Genomic DNA, 18,779 nt, shown 5'->3' on the forward strand with positions numbered 1-18,779 from the left:
GTCGGCTGATGCCTTGGCTCTTTGGTCGGTTCCTGACTCACATGAGAATTTAGTTGGATGGCAAACTAAATGAAGAGCGCTAACGAGGAGGACAAAATGGAGGTTTTAGGAATTCTCAAACAATATTTCAACAGTATTTCAAGTTGATGATCCGATGGGACATATTTATTGAAAAAAAACAAAAAACGGGTGAAGTTAATTTTTAATCTTGTATCTTTAAAAATAGTTCTTTTTATAGATTCCTCCTTTTGAATGTATGAGAATTTCACTCTACAACGAACTTGCTACATTTTAATGTATTTATTATTAACGTTGTGTGTTAATATGCTGGGTGATCGTTTCAAGTTATTTTGTGAGGCGTAATTGAATGTTTAATGTAACGTGTAATTTTGTTTCCCTCATACATAAATAAAAATGCAACTATGCTTTGGTTGATTAAATTTTCAGTAAAGATTCTGTCAGAGTATCAAAAAGGTATATTAAAATAGCAAATTTAATAATTGTCCAAATAATGTGATCGAACAAAATGAAACTAGATGAAATAAAAATATTTAGCCTTTTTGGGAGATCATCCAGCCCCAATTTACATCACAATTTTCAAAAATTTTATGCAAGTGCTTAAAACTGAACGGCACAATATGATGACTAATCGGCTTCCAAACATCTTATCTATAATATTAAAACATTCCCCAAAAGCCCAATATGCACAGCCAAAACCTTTTTAAATGGAATGACTCCAAAATATGCTATGGAAGTTGCTGAGTTGAATTACATAAACTGAAGGTCCCACCACAGAAACATTAAGCCTTATTATTATGACACTTATGATGTATGGTTAAACATCTAGTAGAACATTTAATTAAAGTTTTTTTTTGTGCTTTTTAACTCACGTCCAGACAAGACTTAATTCAAAACAATGAGTGTCAACCCGGAAGAGACGATACGAGCCCTAATTAGGCCTCGTACGGATATTCTGCTTGTACAACAAATGACCTAAATATGCTAGGAGAATAAAGAGGATAAATATTGTGAAGCTTCAACCCTCCCAAAAAATCTTCTCCCACGTAAAGTCCATTTGACTACAATCGCAAAGTTCAGGCGGCTCACTGACTTGAACCCAAAGCTGACACGACGGCCTTTCCCGTCCATCACTTCCTTGCGTTTGGACATGTTTTCTCTCCATCCGCTCGCTGTCAGTCAGCTGCCACCCCGGCGTGACCCGCCTCCAATCCATCGCTCAAAAAGACATCACAACTCTCTGCTGTGTCACCACCTCCGATGTCTAAGCTGCAGGCGAGTCTCTCCCACATCACAAGCACCTCATTCATAAGCCCCATTTCCTGAGGTGACCCACTTCCTGTCAGAGTCTACTCCAACGCTCGCCGCTAAATTATTAATTGCACTTCAAACCTCTCCTATCTCTCCTTAGCCAACTATTCGCTGCTGATTGAAAAGATGCCGACGACCTTGAGCCACCAACTGGGACGGTTTCTCGAGTCTATAAGTCACCGCTTCTCAATTAGTTTCTTCATTACAAGCAGACAGATGGATCAGGATCTGTCACTTTTAGATCCTTTGAATTACATTGCAAAAATAATTGGTGGACTAAGTCCTGAAATGTACATTTTGATTCACTGGTAAAACCAATTTATCAAATTAATATAGTTCCCAATGGGTTATCCATATGCGCCCGCCACAACTCGATATGCAGTGGTACCTCGATATACGAGCAATTTGAGATACGAGTGAGTTTGAGCAGATATTTATCTTGAGATACGAGACAAATTTTGATATACGAGCAGACAGCGGACGCGAGAGGCTGCTCATAAGAACATCGTGGGCACTGTCTCTCTCCCCGCAACTCCCTCGTGTAATGTCTCTGTGGTTGCAACTCCCTCTTTGTAATGTCTCTGCAAGCACTGGGCGGAGCCTTGCATTTATTCACTGTTTTTTCCCCCGTTAGTCAGTGCGAATGGCGAGGCGATCGCTAACACGAGTTATATAGACTACTTCTCGTTGGCAAGTGGTCGTGCATTATCCGATTGTGAGGACATTTGTGTGCATCATTTTGGGAATATTTTGAAGGGAATACAAAAGCAAATAACAGGTTGCATCTGAAAGTCAGGGTGGAGGCGGGGCAAATAGAGCCAACCCGGGAGAAGAAAGGTATACAAATGTCAAACAAAATTAGAATTAAGTTTAGTGTTGGGTTAGATTAAACGTATTTTTGAGTGTCTGCATCGTAATCCAAGTTCATTTAAATTTGTTATTGTTATGTTACGAGCGCGTTGCCATGCAAAAAGTCCCCCCCCCCTGTCTCTCTCTCTCCCCCTCCGCGAAATCCGTCTAATTTTAGTACTATTAATCACATTTTAGTACTATTAAACTACTAATAATTTGTTACTTTGTTAATAGATGGAGAATTAGAACCAATAAAAATGTTTTTCCAATCCAATATCCTGTTTGGGTTGTTTTTTCAGAGGGTTGGAAGGAATTAATTTGTTTCTAATTCATTTCTATGGGAAACGTTTGTTTGAGTCACGAGAAAATCGACATACGAGCTCAGTCCCGTAACGCATTAAGCTCTTATCTCGAGATACCACTGTATATTGCTGATGTGCTATTGGAGATGCTTAATTGAGTTAAGGTAAATCCACCTGTTTTTAATAAACAAAAATTGCCAGTGTGAATCAGTGGTGCTTAAAAAAGAAGCACACACAAAATAAACAGTGGATGGAAAGAAAAGGTAACCAGCAGGTGTACATCCTGACCTTTACCTGATGTAAAATGATTGAACAAAAAGGAAGGGTAGAACGTGGATTGGTCACGAGTTAAAGGTCCTGAAATATGGGGACTATATCAAAAATGTAAAGTGACTGCACCGATGCCAATTCACAAATTTCAGCAGATGTGGTGGTGATGTCGCAACCATAATTGATGATCATGCCTAGCTTTCTAGTGCTGTGTTAGCGAGTAGGGCAACAAGAGAATAAGACGCCTACGGGCAGCGTGCGAGCAGACAACAAAAAATCTGCAGCTCATTCTGGTTGCGACGTAAACTTCTGTTTGGGGATTTGTTTTGTGGGCTGCGTGAGGCATCTGAGAATGGAAGAGTAAATGGGATCTACTCTCATTATTAACTTTTTCTCTCACTTTGGGTGGATTTATGTCAAAAATATGGTTTGCTATCATTACATTTACAGAAATTACAAAAGATCTATTAAAATATAAGAATTTAAGACCCAGAAAAATCCTACCTGAGCTTTAGGGAGAACATGTAAATTGAATTAAGTCTAATACAATAAACTAGATTTTTTTAATGAATGTAAACCACAACCACAGTAATCAAAACTATGAAGGTGTCAACAGAATCTCGGGGTATCTTTGTTTGCACCAAGTATTTTTCCTTCCCAAAGTTTAACAAGTGCACAGCCTGGTGGATGCTAAGTGAATATAAATTGCAAGCTTATGTCTGATTTGATTTTGATTTCCCTTTATTTTTTTATTTGCAAGGCCATTATTAAGTCCAAAGTAAGACTTGAAGTGACAATTTGCTTTCCCCTATTTTCTTTTTGTTTTGTTTACAGTTCTGGAAACAAGACATCAGTAATGTGGAAACGTTGCCTAGCAACCGAATGTCCACACAAGCTGGAACTGTTGAGAGCAAAAAAGGACGCAATTGCTTCAACACGGCATTTCTACGTCATTTCAGTTTACTTTTTACAATTTTGCAAACACTGTATACATTATTATAGAGTAGGCTTAGTAAAATGACAGGCAAGAAGAAGGAGGCATCTTTGCAGGTAGCCATTTTGTTAGAAACAAGCCAAAATACCTTTCGTTTTTACTTCATTCATCCGACATTTAATTTTTTTCCACACTTTAGACTTCTGCCACTAACCAAGAGCAATGGGAGGAGATTCTTGGAAAAAAGGGTTTAACAGGTAAGAGCTATCTACACCTCACTCCATCCAAGTCAATTTTTTTGAAATGGGAAACAAGTTTGGCGCCTTGTTAGGATATTAATTTACTTGTGGTGGTTTGGGGAAAATTATGTCTATCATTCAATACAGTGGTGGACGTGTACCAGCAGTGGTGTGGCCCATGTCGAGCCGTCATTAGCCTATTACGGAAGATCAACAATGAACTCGGGGATGAATTGTTACATTTGGCAACTGTAAGCATTGGTGGGCCACACTTCAAAAGATATTTGAAATTGAATGTGGCAGCTCTCAAAAGGTGTGTGTGTGTGTGTAGGCAGAGGCAGACAGCATTGATGCTCTGGAGAAGTATCGAGGGAAATGTGAGCCTACCTTCTTGTTCTACGGGGTGAGTCAGACTGTGTTACTTCTTCTAATATTATTACAGTGGGTTGAAGGAGACACCCTTGAGAGAGAATTGTGATTGAAGAAATATGTTTTTTTAACCCCTACAGAATTCATTGGGTGTCACTGACAGGACGAGGCGTCTGATCCATTTAGTTGAATAAATTGGATGTCCATAGTTGTCAATGACATGCAATGAGTTACGGGGAATAAAAAAAAACAATGAGTTTTATTCATGTGTTTTTAAATGCCCATTTATAAATTTAGTATGTATAAAGGTATAATTAATAATTAAAAATATGTATATATTAGTAATTCCTTCACATAATATATATACACGCACACACATACATACATGTAAATACCTTTGTCCTATACGAGTGCAATAGAAAAGTTACAGGAAAAAAATGGAAAAAAAAAGGTCAAATACCTTAAAATAGTCCCTTAACTGTCCACTTATAGCGAATAGCTTTCCACTATAGTGACCACTGTCCCGAAAGAGTTACAGAACGACAACATTTTTAAAAGGGATTTTTGTGCACAGGGCGGCGAACTGGTGGCCGTACTACGAGGGGCCAACGGGCCTCTCCTTCAGAAGATAATTGTGGAACAACTAGCCAAGGAGAAGTCAGTGCTAGAGCATGGCGTGGACCGAAAAGTGGTACTAATGGTCAAACTAGGACTTCTTTTGGTTCAAAATTGCATTTAAAAAAATCATTGACAGCAATACATGCCCAATCTATTTAAACTGGGAGAGCATGGCTCAGATGGATTGGGTGTTTATCACCGTCAATGGCAAAAAAAACGAGTTAGGAAACTACTCTGTAGGACTACAGCTGATTATTTTTGTGTACCTTTCAGGTGGTAGATAATGATCTTGCGCAAGCTGTGAAGATAGATGTGCAAGGGGCCCATCGTTTAGAGGAAGCAGAAAGTATAATAACTCGTTTTTTTATCATCCGTACACACGAATGAATGCATCAAATTTTCTGAGTTGCTCATCATTCCAACTGCTCTTGCTCTCCCCGCAGTTCCTGCCAGGAAATCTTACACCGTGGCCATCATCAAACCAGACGCAGTTGCTCACGGCAAGGCTAATGAGATCCTAACGAAAGTACACATTAACAGGACCGCCCGACCATGTGTGTTTTTGCCTCCTTGTTGATGAAACTGTTTTTTCTAACCCATAGGTACAAGATGCAGGATTTAAGATCCTGGCCCAGGAAGAACGGACCTTGACCGAGGCTCAAGCGAGAGAATTTTACCGTCACAAGGAAGCAGAGGTACGCCATAGCCACTAGAATAAAATGTGATTGCACATCCAACACAGTAGATGGCAGTTGTTCTCTTATTCTAAATGTGCGCGCAAAGAGACTCAGCTCTATGTTTAGGGATTTTCTGCACTGAACAGAACTGGAGCTCTGAAGTTAAGTATAAAAAAATATATATATTTATCTCAAGAGACAACATTAAAATATTTCGATGGAAACAAAGGAGAACAGAGATGAGGGAATGTCTCCTGAAACCTACCACAAAGCAAATGTAGCACTTGGCTTCACCTGACGATGGTAGCAATGTGACTACAAACAGAATAAAAGAGATCACAAGCTGCATTTCAATATATATTTTTTGCCCCCAAATTAAAAGCGGGATTTAACAACAGGGGCCACCAGAGGTAACCATTGTCATTTTGTTGATACATTTTCTCTCTTTTATACCTTGCATAATTGCAAATGCAGCACTTTTCCATTATCGGCAGATTTTCTAAAAGGCCTCATCACTTTGATCCTTTTACTAAAGGAAAATGGACACATGAAACTGTTTGCATATGGAAAAGTGATCACGTGACCAGGTCCACTCTCTTCTAATGGAAACATAGCTATTGAGATAGAGTCACCCAAAATACAAGACCAAGAAATATGACGAAATTAACCGAGCAATTGGCTTTCCCTACGGCGACAGACTTCCCCTAAATTTGTTCCTGCCTCTCATGTGACCATCAGGAATATTTCCAAGACCTTGTACAGTTTACATCCAGCGGACCCTCGCGCATTTTGATACTCTCTCATCTTGAGGACACGTCTGACGTGGTGCAAGCTTGGCTTGGCTTTATTGGCCCCGCAAACATCGAAGAAGCAAAGCGCGAGAAACCGGAGAGGTAAAAATTCTGCCATTTGTAATCAGTTAAAATATCTAATTGCCCTCAAGTGGAATTCACTAGTCTGCTCCATCCGCCACACCCAATCATGACGCTCCTCGGCGGCCTAAGTGCCCACCGAGCCACCATCTGCTCTTCTCTTCCTTACACCCCCCTCTTCCTGGGCACCGACAGCTTGCGAGCGCAATACGGAACGCGGACGCTGTTCAATGCGGTGCACGGCAGCGAGGATGTCGACGGGGCCAGCAGGGAGCTTGCCTTCTTCTTCCCTGACTTCGGCAAAGCCAATGGAACGACGCGGGATGCGGAAGAAAAGCCCGTGGAGAGGACGTTGGCTCTCATCCGGCCTGACGTCGCCAGGGAAAACAGAGGTGGGCTTCCAGCCAAGGACACAAACACATGCTTAGCATGTGCCTGTCATATCAATCTAAAGAGTAACAACCTCATTTGTCTGCTCCTATTGACGACAATAGACGTCGGCATCATTCACGATGGTAAAAAAAAAAATCTCTTGATTCTTTCAGAGGAGATTTTGACACAAATTACTAACTCGGGCTTCCAGGTGTCTCTCCAAAGAGACATGACGCTGACAGAAGAACAAGTCAGAAAGTTTTACGTCCATCGTGCCGAGGAAGACGACTTCCCGACACTGCTGCAAACCATGACAAGGTGATAGTAGTACATTGGTGATGAATATATATGATATGATATGATGTCATTCCAAACAGAGGGCCAGTGTTGGCTTTGGCTCTTACAAGAGAAGATGCTGTACAGCAATGGAAGAACATGCTGGGTCCTCCAGATATCAAAAAAGCCAAAGAGGAGCAGCCCGAATGGTGAGTCGGGCTGCCGTGATTATTTGATTAATCAATAAGTAGTGGAATTTTTGGACAATAAGATACACTTGCATAATTGTCATGGTTTGACTTGTAGTATCAGGGCCCGTTTTTCTATGGAAGGAGATCCTGTCAACCAGATTCATGGCAGTCAGTCAACTGAAGAGGCCTCCAAGGAAATCAGTTTCTTCTTCCCCGTCCAGCAAACACTTGCTGTCATCAAGCCCGACGCTGTGGACCAGCACAGGGACGGGATTCTGGAGGAAATCCGCAATAAAGGTTTCTCCATCAAGCGAATGGAGGAGAAGCTTCTTTCCAAGAAGATGGCGGAGGAATTTTACAAGGAGCACAGGGAGCGGCCATTTTTCAACCAGCTGGTGGAGTTCATGTGTGGGTTAGTTGATCACCTCTTCGCTCTCCTCCAAAGAAAGAGCACCAAAGGGGGCGCTTGGCACTGTCACAACAAGTTTTCGAAGCAGCAGATAGCCTCAGGCGGGCAGCCAGGAAGTTGATCTTTTGTTTGATTTTAAACAGCACATTTAAGTTGTGGAATCCTCTTCTGCTTCACTGACGCTGTCGTCCTCCTTCCACTTAGCTCTTACACATTGGGTCGAGTCAAATAGAACTGAGGGAAGCGCAGAGCACTTGAGACTTTTGCGGTCACTTTAGCTCAGCATCATTCGGAGCGAGTAGCGCATGAATCATGCGACTTATTTTACGACTGTTACTTAAAGAAGATGGTGGTGTTTAATGTTGGTGTTTTACCTACACCTGCACAGTACATATGTACAAGATTCTTTTTCCCCTAGGGGTCCCAGTGTGATAATGGTCCTGGAAAAAGAAAATGCAGCGGAAGAGTGGAGGGCCACGATGGGTCCCGCAGATCCGGAACGAGCTAAGGCGGAGCACCCCGAATCTCTAAGAGCCCGATTTGGTTCTGACCTCCTTCACAACTCTGTGCACGGCTCTTTGAATCAGGAACACGCTCGGGAGGAGATTCGATTCCTCTTTGGTGAACCAGCAGAGCTCACCGATACGTTAGGTAGTGTACGGTATACAACTGGTCTGTTTTTTTTTTGTGGATGAGCATGCTTCAATGCTATTAAAGGCGATAGCTGTCCAATCGCTTTTGACTGGGAGAGTGGCAGTGACCATCCCAGTCAAAATAACTTAGACATCTATTCTGATCAATGGTAGTCACTGAGTAAACTGCTTCTAAATGTTATAAATTCTCTACAGGTCAAAACAAAAAGACACATGAAGCCCCTCTGGATAAACAGCAACACAATGAAGGTAGGGGGAGATCAGTACCATCATAAAAGCTTCATTTTAATTTTGTTTGAGTCAATCTTTCAATATGGTTAATTTGTAGTACGTTGGAATTCCTGACATCGTAAATAATTTGTCATCATTTATTGTTATTGTAGGATGAATTCTACCCCTGCATTTTTGGTATGTTGTAAAATAATTTGAAATATAATAATTCAATTTTAATGTCAAATTTAATTAAAATGTCATTTCTCTTTGGTTTGAGAATGTACCATTAAGTGTTACATAAAATACCTACACAAAACACTGCCTTACTAATTACAAAAAATAGTAATATTTTTATAATTTGTTATCTACATTAAAATTCAATTTAACTTGCTGCAATCCCTGAGACGAATAAGAAATATATAATGTGAGATAATATTGACGATTATTTTAATAATTTGAATTGTAGTTTCTAATGAAATGGTGACTTACAATTACTTGATTGAAACTGTATGAGAGACCTATTAAGATAGAAGTTCCCTTTATTATTTTTCATTGTAAAAGCAACACTATACTAACCAATTTGTTGTTAGCATAACCTCATTTCTTTTCTCCTTCAAACTAGGAGACACACATGAATCAAATCCTCCCACACAAGTGCGAAAAAGTCCGGAGTTGTCATACTAATCATCGTTGGAACAAAACCATTTCCACCCCGTCCTCCCGTATAGTTAGAAACAGCCTTTACTTAGAATACAAGTATTTTTTTTCGATCACTCAAAATAGCTTGTGCTAAAAACCAATCAGATAAACCTTTTTGTTCCTAACAAAGAAATGGAATCCTCTTACTGTCCTCCTGTGTCCTCATTGTCATCCTCATTGAAAGACCTCTCAAACATCTCCGTGATAGTCCTCTGACTGAGATCCTACACAATGTCAAATTAGAACGTTATACACTGGATCCGACGTGAAGACCCCGCCCCTACTGCAAAGTTAGAAGAACAAATTGCTACCTTTGAGTGGAATTGAGCTGTCACCGCTTGGGCTGAGAGGTTTGACTCGGACAGGCCGACCTGCTTCAACACTTGCATTTTGACTTGAATCAAAGGCCTGGGTGGAAAAAAACACATCAGGATTCAAAACAACTCTGCCGTGGATACTGTTGGTAAGTTGTTTATTCGTACCACAGGTGATCATCAGCTGTTCCTAGAGCAACCAAGTAGTGAATGTTCACGTTGTTGGTTTGACCGATGCGATGGACTCTGTCTTCGGCCTGGATAAGAACCTAAAGCACGTAAAAAAACAGCGGTAACTTCATTTCAAGATCTCCCAACAAGAGATGACTTTCCAGCCTTAAACAGTTGACAAAATATATGTTTTTTTTTTTTAAATCAACTCTTACTCCGGGGTTCCAGAACAGTTCAGCAAAGATGACCAGGTCGGCGGCGTGTAGCGTCAGGCCTATGTTCGCCGCAGTGATGGATAGGACGGCAACGCACGTCTTCGTCGACAACTGAAATTTGTCGCACAATCTCTGGCGCTCTCCTGACGGTGTGGAACCATCTATGCGAATGAACGGGACGTCCTGTTAAGAACATGGAGTTTGCTAGAACATTGGTTCTCAAACATTTTATAACAAGTACTACCACCAAGAATATGAGTATCCCAATCAGAGCCAAGAATATATTATTATAATGGCAGCCATTGATGGTGCATTTCCATTCGAAATGAATTCGACATCTTGCATCATCACCATATACAAAATGAGCGGGTCACCCAAAAAAACATTTTATTTAAATTACTTTTTCTCTTTTAATAATTGCCCAGGGGAAAATACACATGCAGAACATAACACTACACTTTGGTGTTAAATGGGGCCCTAGTGTATTGTCTGGCAGGGTTCAATTGGGCCCTGGGCCATAAATTTAAGAACAACTACACTAGACAGCCTGGGTACCACTGGTGGTCCTCATGCCGTATTTTGAGTACCAATTTGCCAGAACAACCTCAACAATAGTCACTTCTGAATAGAGGCATCTATTATTTTTGATCTCTTGTAATATGATAATTTAACTCAAGGAAATACTTTATTGCGTAAAAATCATGACCGCATACTGTAATTTTGTTCATTAGTCCTTGAAGAAAAAAAAAAGCCCTACATAACATGGATGGATGCTTTCTTTCCAGTGTGGTCTTAATACTCTGTTGAAGATAGTAAAAAGTCATTTGGAGAGTGTTTTTACTGTCCAGTACTTAAATATTTAATGAGATGATGGTTCAGACAGCTTCGGAAAATTCCGTTTGGAGTCTAAGTTAATGGGATGGTCTAAAGTGCTCTTCCTGGAGCAAAGAGAATCATGCAAAGTTTTCTTTCAGCTTGTACTGAGATGGTAAAAGGGCACCGTGTTATGGCTTAAAAGCGAGTTGGGGGCTATTACCAGAATTGAATGAACTGCCCCCATCATCAGTGCCAATAACCCCAATCATCTCCTCCTAGACAGTGTTTGCGCTTTTGTTCTTATTCTAGCCTCCTCCATTTAACTCACCCTTTTAACGAGTTCACTAGTCATGTGATCCAGGACTAACTTGTGATGGGCGAACACCAGGAATTTCTCCTGGCCACATTCCAGCATGTCTGTAATGTACTCCCTGCGTTGCAAAAAAAAAATAGCATTTTACAATTTCCTTCATTTCATTTTAAAGGCATAAACTCTTTCAGTGCCAATGAGGACGACAGACATCCAATTCATTTGAAATGGCAGCGAACAATCGCCGCCAACCCAAACAAATTGGCCGTCTACCGCCGTCAATGACCGCCAATAAAACGTATTTACGCACGTAATAGCTTGCAGTTTCGCTTCAGCCGTGTGGTTGTAATAAATAAGGAGAGCTTCTTTTTCTTCCCTTTTCTGAAACACAGCCAGATAAAATAATCAAGGGACACAATAAAAAGGATGCTTGGCATTTTACTACTGAAGTCAGGCGGCGTAACTGACATTACGATGTTCCTTGGCTAACTGATCGGCAGCAGCCGACAGAGCCGTTTTGGTGCGTTTGCTGACCCCGTCGATGGTCACCGTGACAACCTTGCGTTGTTTGGAGGGGAGTTGGGAGAGGACGTCGGATTTGAGGCGGCGCAGCATAATGCACTCGGAAAGAAGCACCTTTAATTCGCCCAGGTGGGAGGATCCCGAATAGTCCCATCCCCAGTTCATCTGGGCCAAGGGTTTTATGGTGAACAATAACAAACAACATAGCCAAAACTAGAATGTAATAGACATTTTTGTTAAATATATACATATATTTTTAAAGGTGAGATCATCCTGAAAATGTAGTGTTCACAAAACTAACACCTATGGGATTTAAAAACAATATATTCTTTTACATATCTAATTCTGAGAAGTATTTACACATCAAATTAAAAAAAAATCTATCTTAATTTTAAACAAAATTATGTTCTAAAAACGAATTTAAAGGAATAAATTTGGGTGAGAGATTCAAAAATAAAGTAATCACAAGTCCCTATAATATTATACTATAACCTTAGAAAAAAAAAACACCAAAAAATAAAAAAAGCAGCTCGTTTTAAAAGTAGTCACCTGTTTGGCATCGCAATAGCGCAGCCCAAACTCATGAAAATGTGGGAAGAGATTGGGTTTGACAGCCAGAATCTGTGTGTAGAGCTCAGCAGGTCTAGACATAGCAGGAGTCCCTGATAGGAGGATGGCCCTCTTTGCGGCCTGAGTGTATAGAAAAACATGAAAGATGAATTCAAATTCCTCAAATCTTGTGATTTGAAAATTGAGCAAAAGAGAAAAGGCAAGAACCTTTAGTAGCGGCAATGCAGCTTTACAGCGAGCTGTCTTTATGTTCTTTAGGAAGTGACATTCATCCTGGTCAAAAGGTGGCAATAATCAGTTTAAGTCTCTATACACCCTCTCCCAACAACAACAACAAAAGTCTATCTAATAATTGTACTCATAACTGACCATGATGAGGACGTCAAATGGATTGCCTGGAAGTTGTTTGTCCATCCTGCTGAGTAGGTCGTAGCTGACAATGTTGACCAACCCTGCTTGCAGGTTGTCTTTGGCCTTTACCACCACATTCACACTCTCGGGATTCAGCGATGGGAGCCAGCGACGGAAAGCCTGACACAGAAAAGACACACTGTATTCTTTTGATTGAACTGTACTCGTATACCAAATAAGGGGGCCGACATGACCCAAAATATGATGTCCACCTATGTGGATGTCAAATTATTTAAGGTGGTTGTTGTTTTAAACAACCAAAAAGTCACTAAAGGACAAAAAAATCATTGCATAATCATTGACTCTTACAAGCCTTGCGCTATTTTCCTGTTCCCTCCTCAAGTCTCTATTGTTTTGTGCTTTTGCTTGGTGATTTGGTCAATTTGGTCCTCCGGACTACTGAGGGACTGTGTGGTAACCTCAGTCTCAGTCTGCAGAAGGTCCCCACCTTGTGGACCTGTGTGTGGCTCCAGTTTCTTATCTAGGTCTACAATGTCTTGTGTGTCTTGTGTCTTTCTTGATACTGTAACCAAGAAATTTCCCGAAAACGGGATGAAATAAAGTTCTAATCTAATCTAAAACGGCTAAGCTAACAGTTAACATAGAAACCCAGACCAATCTTGCCCACATCATCAGACTTTACTCTATACAGCCATTCCATTTCCTAATTGGGAATGTGCTTGATTATTCGTATACCGTACAAGTTGCCGGACTACCGGCTCATAAAAAAAAAAACTTCCCGGGAAGTGGTTTCTTATGGCTCCAAGGAAATAAGTGCAAAAAAAAGTGTAGTGGAAAAAACATAAGGAGTAGAGGGAGGAGTTTTTCATTTTTTTGAACTATTCAACAAGTCAACTATGTCACTCTTCTTTTTACCTCAGCCCAGGTGAAGCGCACAGAAGAAGGAGCCACCACGAGAACCGGCCACTCATTCCTGTAGTAGGCAGCGATGCAGATGGCCTGCACAGTCTTCCCTAAACCCATCTCATCAGCTAGGAGCAGGCGACCTTGTTTTGACACTGCATAACTGCAAAGGCACAGTTGAGATGAAGAGACATTTCATCAACCTGGGAATTCTGACATTTCTGACCTCTGATCAAGACTAAACACACGGCAAACTCGAGGGAGAACTGTGTCACTCCTTTACAAATATAAGGGAAAGAGAAAACATTCCTTGCTTTGGATGTGAACATTGTGCAAAAAAAAATAAATTAAGTAAATGAAATGGAATTGGTCATACTCTACTATTGACAGAAGATTTTAATATTTTGGTCAGACTTTTTGAAAAATAAGCAATTTATTCAAGCAATATTTTTGGATATCCATTGGTGTCAATGGCAGGCAGTTAGTTAATAAATTTCATATCAAAATAAAATTTATACTGAATATACCTCATTAATTCTTAATACTACAATTGGCTATACACCAATTAAGGGTCCGGAGGTTGGCTGGGACAGGCTCCAGCACCCCCCACAACTGTTGTGAGGATGAACGGAACGAAAAAAAAATCAATGAATACCTAATAATTATTTCTGTTAGGGCTAATAAAAAATATTTATGAAAAAAAATAGTGCAAAGTCTCCCCGAGTACCTACTTGACTCCTTCCATCTGGAAGGGCATAAGGCTGCTAGTAATCACGGGGTCGACGCAGGACAGGTCGGCCTCAGGGACGTCCAACTTGGCTGGAAGCCCCTCGAAGCTGGCCGAAAAGGCCTGGACTATCGCCCGCGGAAGAGGCTCCACCTCCACGCCTGCTATCCCACTGAGGCGCTCCACTGGGAACGGACCGCGGTGCCGTTATGCGTAATTGCAACAGTCGGATAAATCCATTGGGCAAAACCAAAACTCACTCAGTCTCAAGTAGTCCTCCAGTGTAAAGCTCCATTTTCTTGTATTCATGTCTGCGAACACAATGAGTATGGATTTAGACTGCAGGTCCAATTACTCAATGAGGTATATTTTCAAATGGTATATATTCAGTACCGTAGGCCTTTGAAGGCATCTGCTTGAATGCTTCGATTATGTCGGTCTGGTAACCGATATCAACCTCAAATCTGGAGGCTGACAAGAGTTCGCAGTGGCCTTGGAGGACAACCCCCGGTTTCTGCCAGCCGTTGCACAGTTTCAGCAAAGTGGTCAGTGATGAGCCATTTTGAGCTTTGCTGGTCAACGCCGCCATGTCCCAACCTTCGGCCCCAACCAGGGGCTTCAGGGACACCGAGGCAATAGACGCTGCTTCTGTCACTGCGGTGGAGTGGGGAAATTGTTACACAAATTGAACTGAAGTGGCATGTGATGTTGTGACATGTTGGGGGGAAAACATACTTAGGAGATGGTAATGTTCCATGCCGAAGCTCCAAAACTTGTTGGCTGGGTCTAAAAGTCAAGAAACAGGGTTCACGGTTTAGGAGGAAATTCTGTTGCTATATGTATTGGTGCTGTGCTTTATGCATGTATCATATGTCTGAATATTAATACGGGGTGTGACAATATATCATTTCCATATGGTGCTATATCGTGATACATTGTATCCCAATAGGTTCAAAAAATATTCGTCCACTTCTAATATTCTGTTCCAGATCATGAAATATAAACATCCTACAACGATAACCCAAGTAAATGTAAAACACATTTTTTAAAAATCTGTATCAAGAAATCCCTTGTAATTTTGAGTTAAAAAAAATACAAATAAAAACATCTTTTCATCAAGCACTATAAACTTAGTAAGTCAAAAGTGTGGTCCATTAGATCAGCATTGTGAGACACAAACGGCTGAAGCGATTATGTAGAAAATAAAAATCGGATATATATATATAGCCACTTAATTGGTATTAAGAAAGCTCCAATGGACAGATGTCTATATTGCTGACCGTGGGCATTATAAATTGGATTTATGCGGCCACAAAGAGTGTTTGGGTGTCAGATCAGAGCCAAGGATTACGTTAGCAACATATGTCAGCTTTTGGCTGGGTGTGCCTAGCAGTTGGCTTTTCAATAGAAAAAAAAATACGAGCAGTCATAATGTCCAATAGAAACACTAATCAATCTAAAGGCATCAACCGTTTCATTATTGTTTAAAAAAAAAATCCCAACGTACCAGAGGATTAACACAACAAACATAAATGGCATACTTTTATAGTCCATATATACAGCCAACTTTTAAGGTTATAGAGTGGCTGCAAATCTTCGAGCAACTTCATTTTGAACTAAATGGCTGCCAATCCATTTTAACTTGGCTGTTGATGACATTTTAAGTGATGCGCTGGATAAAATGTTGCGGCGTGTTGTTTGTGGTGATGCTTGTGCTCGGCGACTCACCATATGCCTTGGATGGGATGGATTTAAAAATAGCAAGGAGCTGTACGTTGTAGCCCACCTCCACTCTGAAGCGGCCATCAGTGTGCGGCACGCATCTGCCTCTGGTGGATAAGGCGGGCTTCTTAGCAGGTGTGGCATTTAATGGTGGCAAGTCTGATGTGGGTTTGTTTGCTTGTTTGTAGAAGGAGCCCACTGCTGCACTACTGGGCGAGGGCTGCCTATCGTCGAGCAGAGCGGGACTCGCGCTCCTAATTCTGCTGTCGGTGTTCGTCGGGGACTGCTTGACATGTTGGCGCTTGGCTGGGGGAGGTGCGTCTCTGTCTGATGTCTACAAGGAAAGACAGCGGTGAATTAGTTTCATTGTGCAACCCGCCTTTGAAGTATCGAGGAGTATTAGCGCCGCGTTGAAGAGAAACATTCACGGTGGAACCTTGCGAGAATGTCTTGGTATTTTTAGAATTGGGCTTAAAGAAAAAAGGTTCATTATAAAAGAACATGCCATGTCTGCATTAAATCACAAATTTTGACTATTGAGGCTTTTTTTATTGGCTTGTTTTATATTAAAAAATCTGTGTTTTAAGTGTTGAAACATTCTTATGTACATTATGTTTTTGGAATTGCTTAATTTGCCATCATGAGTAACTGGGACTTTAACGAATATGGTGATTATTTTCAATATAAAATGTCTAATTTTGTCATAATTTGACAAAACAATATATTCATTCTTCCACCAAAGACAAATAAGACTACAACAACATAAACAAGTACTGGAATATTCTGACATTTATTCAAAAACCCTATCAAAAATCAAATTTCATACCATGACAATTTGAACTTTGAAAAATGCCAAATTTTTACCTGAAAAAATACATTGATGTATTATTTTCATACTCTGACTTATTTGGTAAACCTACAATTTTATTCTAATAGGGTCACAACTTGAATAATGAACATATTTTTACCTCATGATATTAAAACTCACAATTTCTATCTAATATACAAAAAGCAATGGACGAAGAACACGTTTAACCAACATTTAGTTGGAAAATATACTTTTAATGTTAAAAAGGAATCAAATCTAAGAATCCTTATTAAATCACTCCCTGCTATTGACAGCAAGCGTGAAATTTACATTTACTGAGAATTAATAAAGCCATTTATTAATAAATGTCCAGTGCAATTTCACTGGGGCCGGATTGATTGCTGCCAGCCCTCCCAGTCCAAGTGGATTGGCCTTATATCGACCTCAATGGCAGCATGAGTTAAAAGTAACATGGTGAGAAAACTATGCACCCTGACCAGACTCAATTGCGAAGTAAGAGAATTTAAGACATATTTCACATGCATGTCAGCCCTCGCAGTGCAAATGAATTGGACGTCTATCGCCATCATCTATGATACAAAATTAAATCTGACCCAATTGTAGGAAGGATGTTGATCGCTTTCCCTAATTGCATAGTTGTAAGTGGCAATTTGAAAAATCTAGCGTGGAGTTAATGTAAAAAATAAAAAAAATCAGCAATTTTCAAAGCAACTGTGCCTCATTAATCACTGTCATCTGCAGCCAGTGAGTTAATCTTGTACTCTATTCGAGTTATACCGACTGATACTTTACAATATCCTAAGCAGTTTGGGCGAAAAGTCTCCATTTCCAAACGACGGGGCTTTTTTATGATGATTCTCACTCACGTGTGCTTCCTGCAAGAACGGTGAAACAAACCGCTGCGGGACTGATGCAGCGCTGCAGTCCGGTGGGGTGGTCGCGTTCAGTCCGAGCCTCTGGGCTCTCCTTTCCAAAGCTTTCCGTCTGTTTTCCTCAATCATCCGCTGTTGTTCGGCTGTCAGCGGGGCAGACATGACGATCTCTAAACACGACTCACATCTGGACCGCGAGTTAGCATTCACGGCTACCAACGATAGCCAATTTAGGAGAAAGTTTCCAAGTTAAATATACCGCAAAGCGCTACCTTGATGGAAGTGAAATTTCATTTGGCGAGAAAGCAGTTGCAATGTGCAGTTAGATCGTAAAAACAAGATGATACTGTCTTGTTTGAAGCGCGTGATCGAAGAAACTTTACGAGGTAGTAACGCTCTTAATTAAACATGTTTGTTGCACGAAACTGGCGCGCAGGAAATGACGTAGGGCAACAGGGCGTCACGCGGTGGAGAGGGCGTGTACTTCCGCTTACAGTGGGGCGGATGGATTGTTTACTCAGGTCAAATATTTAGGAAAAGACTTATTTGGGGTACATTTTAATTGTAAATATGTCTCTAATTTGTTGTGTTTTTTTTCCTCAACTACAGTAAGCGTCTACTTACACTTAGTGACTCTCATCGGGGCATGTACAAAACAATGATGGTCTGATTTCTCATTGATGTGATTTACATTGTTGGAGCTGTCCGAGTATACTTCTGATCCTATAAAATATGGAAGACAAATATATAGAAACTGTTACATTTCTTGCACATGTCAACCTAAATGGCTAATTATTAAACTTTTTTTTAAAAAAAAAACGTGTATCACTAGCAGATGGCAAATTTGGGGTACTACTCATATTTTGTTGGCTAAAACTATCATATTTGATGACATGGCAGCCCTATCGTGGCATCCAAGTCATTCCTGCTCAATAAACAGTGTACAAATCCTATCTAAAAATATGAAAACATGTTTTTAACTCAAATCTACCTGGTTACTTTGGATTTAATTATCATGCGGGTGAGAAAGCACTCGTATTTAATTATTTGTTCTTGTGGTATATTACATTTATGAGACTAAGAACATATACTTACCACAGTTCCGCCCCGCCGCATACATGGATGGCGTGGAGGGGGTCTTGGGGGGCGGAGTGCGCGCGC

The 18,779-nt window shown here is 40.6% G+C and overlaps 2 protein-coding genes across 2 annotated transcripts in view; one reads left to right on the top strand and one right to left on the bottom strand.

The window, feature by feature from the left end:
* Positions 1 to 18,109, bottom strand: part of smarcal1 (SWI/SNF related, matrix associated, actin dependent regulator of chromatin, subfamily a-like 1) — a 39,934-nt gene extending 21,825 nt beyond the window's left edge. Inside the window, exons 1-17 of the mRNA XM_077616747.1 lie at positions 17,613 to 18,109; positions 15,924 to 16,251; positions 14,931 to 14,981; positions 14,589 to 14,849; positions 14,456 to 14,506; positions 14,200 to 14,380; positions 13,481 to 13,631; positions 12,563 to 12,724; positions 12,401 to 12,466; positions 12,173 to 12,313; positions 11,570 to 11,788; positions 11,412 to 11,482; positions 11,120 to 11,222; positions 9,976 to 10,158; positions 9,758 to 9,858; positions 9,587 to 9,683; positions 9,423 to 9,499 (exon numbers count right to left, since the gene is read on the bottom strand). Of these exons, the coding sequence (XP_077472873.1) occupies positions 9,423 to 9,499; positions 9,587 to 9,683; positions 9,758 to 9,858; positions 9,976 to 10,158; positions 11,120 to 11,222; positions 11,412 to 11,482; positions 11,570 to 11,788; positions 12,173 to 12,313; positions 12,401 to 12,466; positions 12,563 to 12,724; positions 13,481 to 13,631; positions 14,200 to 14,380; positions 14,456 to 14,506; positions 14,589 to 14,849; positions 14,931 to 14,981; positions 15,924 to 16,251; positions 17,613 to 17,780 (2,411 nt within the window). The 5' untranslated portion in view covers positions 17,781 to 18,109. The remainder of the gene's footprint in view (positions 1 to 9,422; positions 9,500 to 9,586; positions 9,684 to 9,757; positions 9,859 to 9,975; positions 10,159 to 11,119; positions 11,223 to 11,411; positions 11,483 to 11,569; positions 11,789 to 12,172; positions 12,314 to 12,400; positions 12,467 to 12,562; positions 12,725 to 13,480; positions 13,632 to 14,199; positions 14,381 to 14,455; positions 14,507 to 14,588; positions 14,850 to 14,930; positions 14,982 to 15,923; positions 16,252 to 17,612) is intronic.
* On the top strand, positions 3,652 to 8,575 carry LOC144086698 (thioredoxin domain-containing protein 6-like). Its single transcript, XM_077616735.1, has 14 exons — positions 3,652 to 3,803; positions 3,887 to 3,944; positions 4,074 to 4,177; positions 4,258 to 4,329; positions 4,870 to 4,986; positions 5,187 to 5,259; positions 5,357 to 5,439; positions 5,516 to 5,608; positions 6,329 to 6,483; positions 6,658 to 6,854; positions 7,008 to 7,152; positions 7,212 to 7,319; positions 7,417 to 7,713; positions 8,129 to 8,575. The coding sequence occupies exons 1-14, from the start codon at positions 3,771 to 3,773 to the stop codon at positions 8,403 to 8,405; spliced, it is 1,812 nt and encodes a 603-aa protein (XP_077472861.1). The 5' UTR covers positions 3,652 to 3,770; the 3' UTR covers positions 8,406 to 8,575.
* Positions 18,110 to 18,779: the final 670 nt, after the last annotated feature.

This window comes from Stigmatopora argus, chromosome 13 (assembly GCF_051989625.1).
Source record: "Stigmatopora argus isolate UIUO_Sarg chromosome 13, RoL_Sarg_1.0, whole genome shotgun sequence".
Classification (NCBI taxonomy): Eukaryota; Metazoa; Chordata; class Actinopteri; order Syngnathiformes; family Syngnathidae; genus Stigmatopora; species Stigmatopora argus.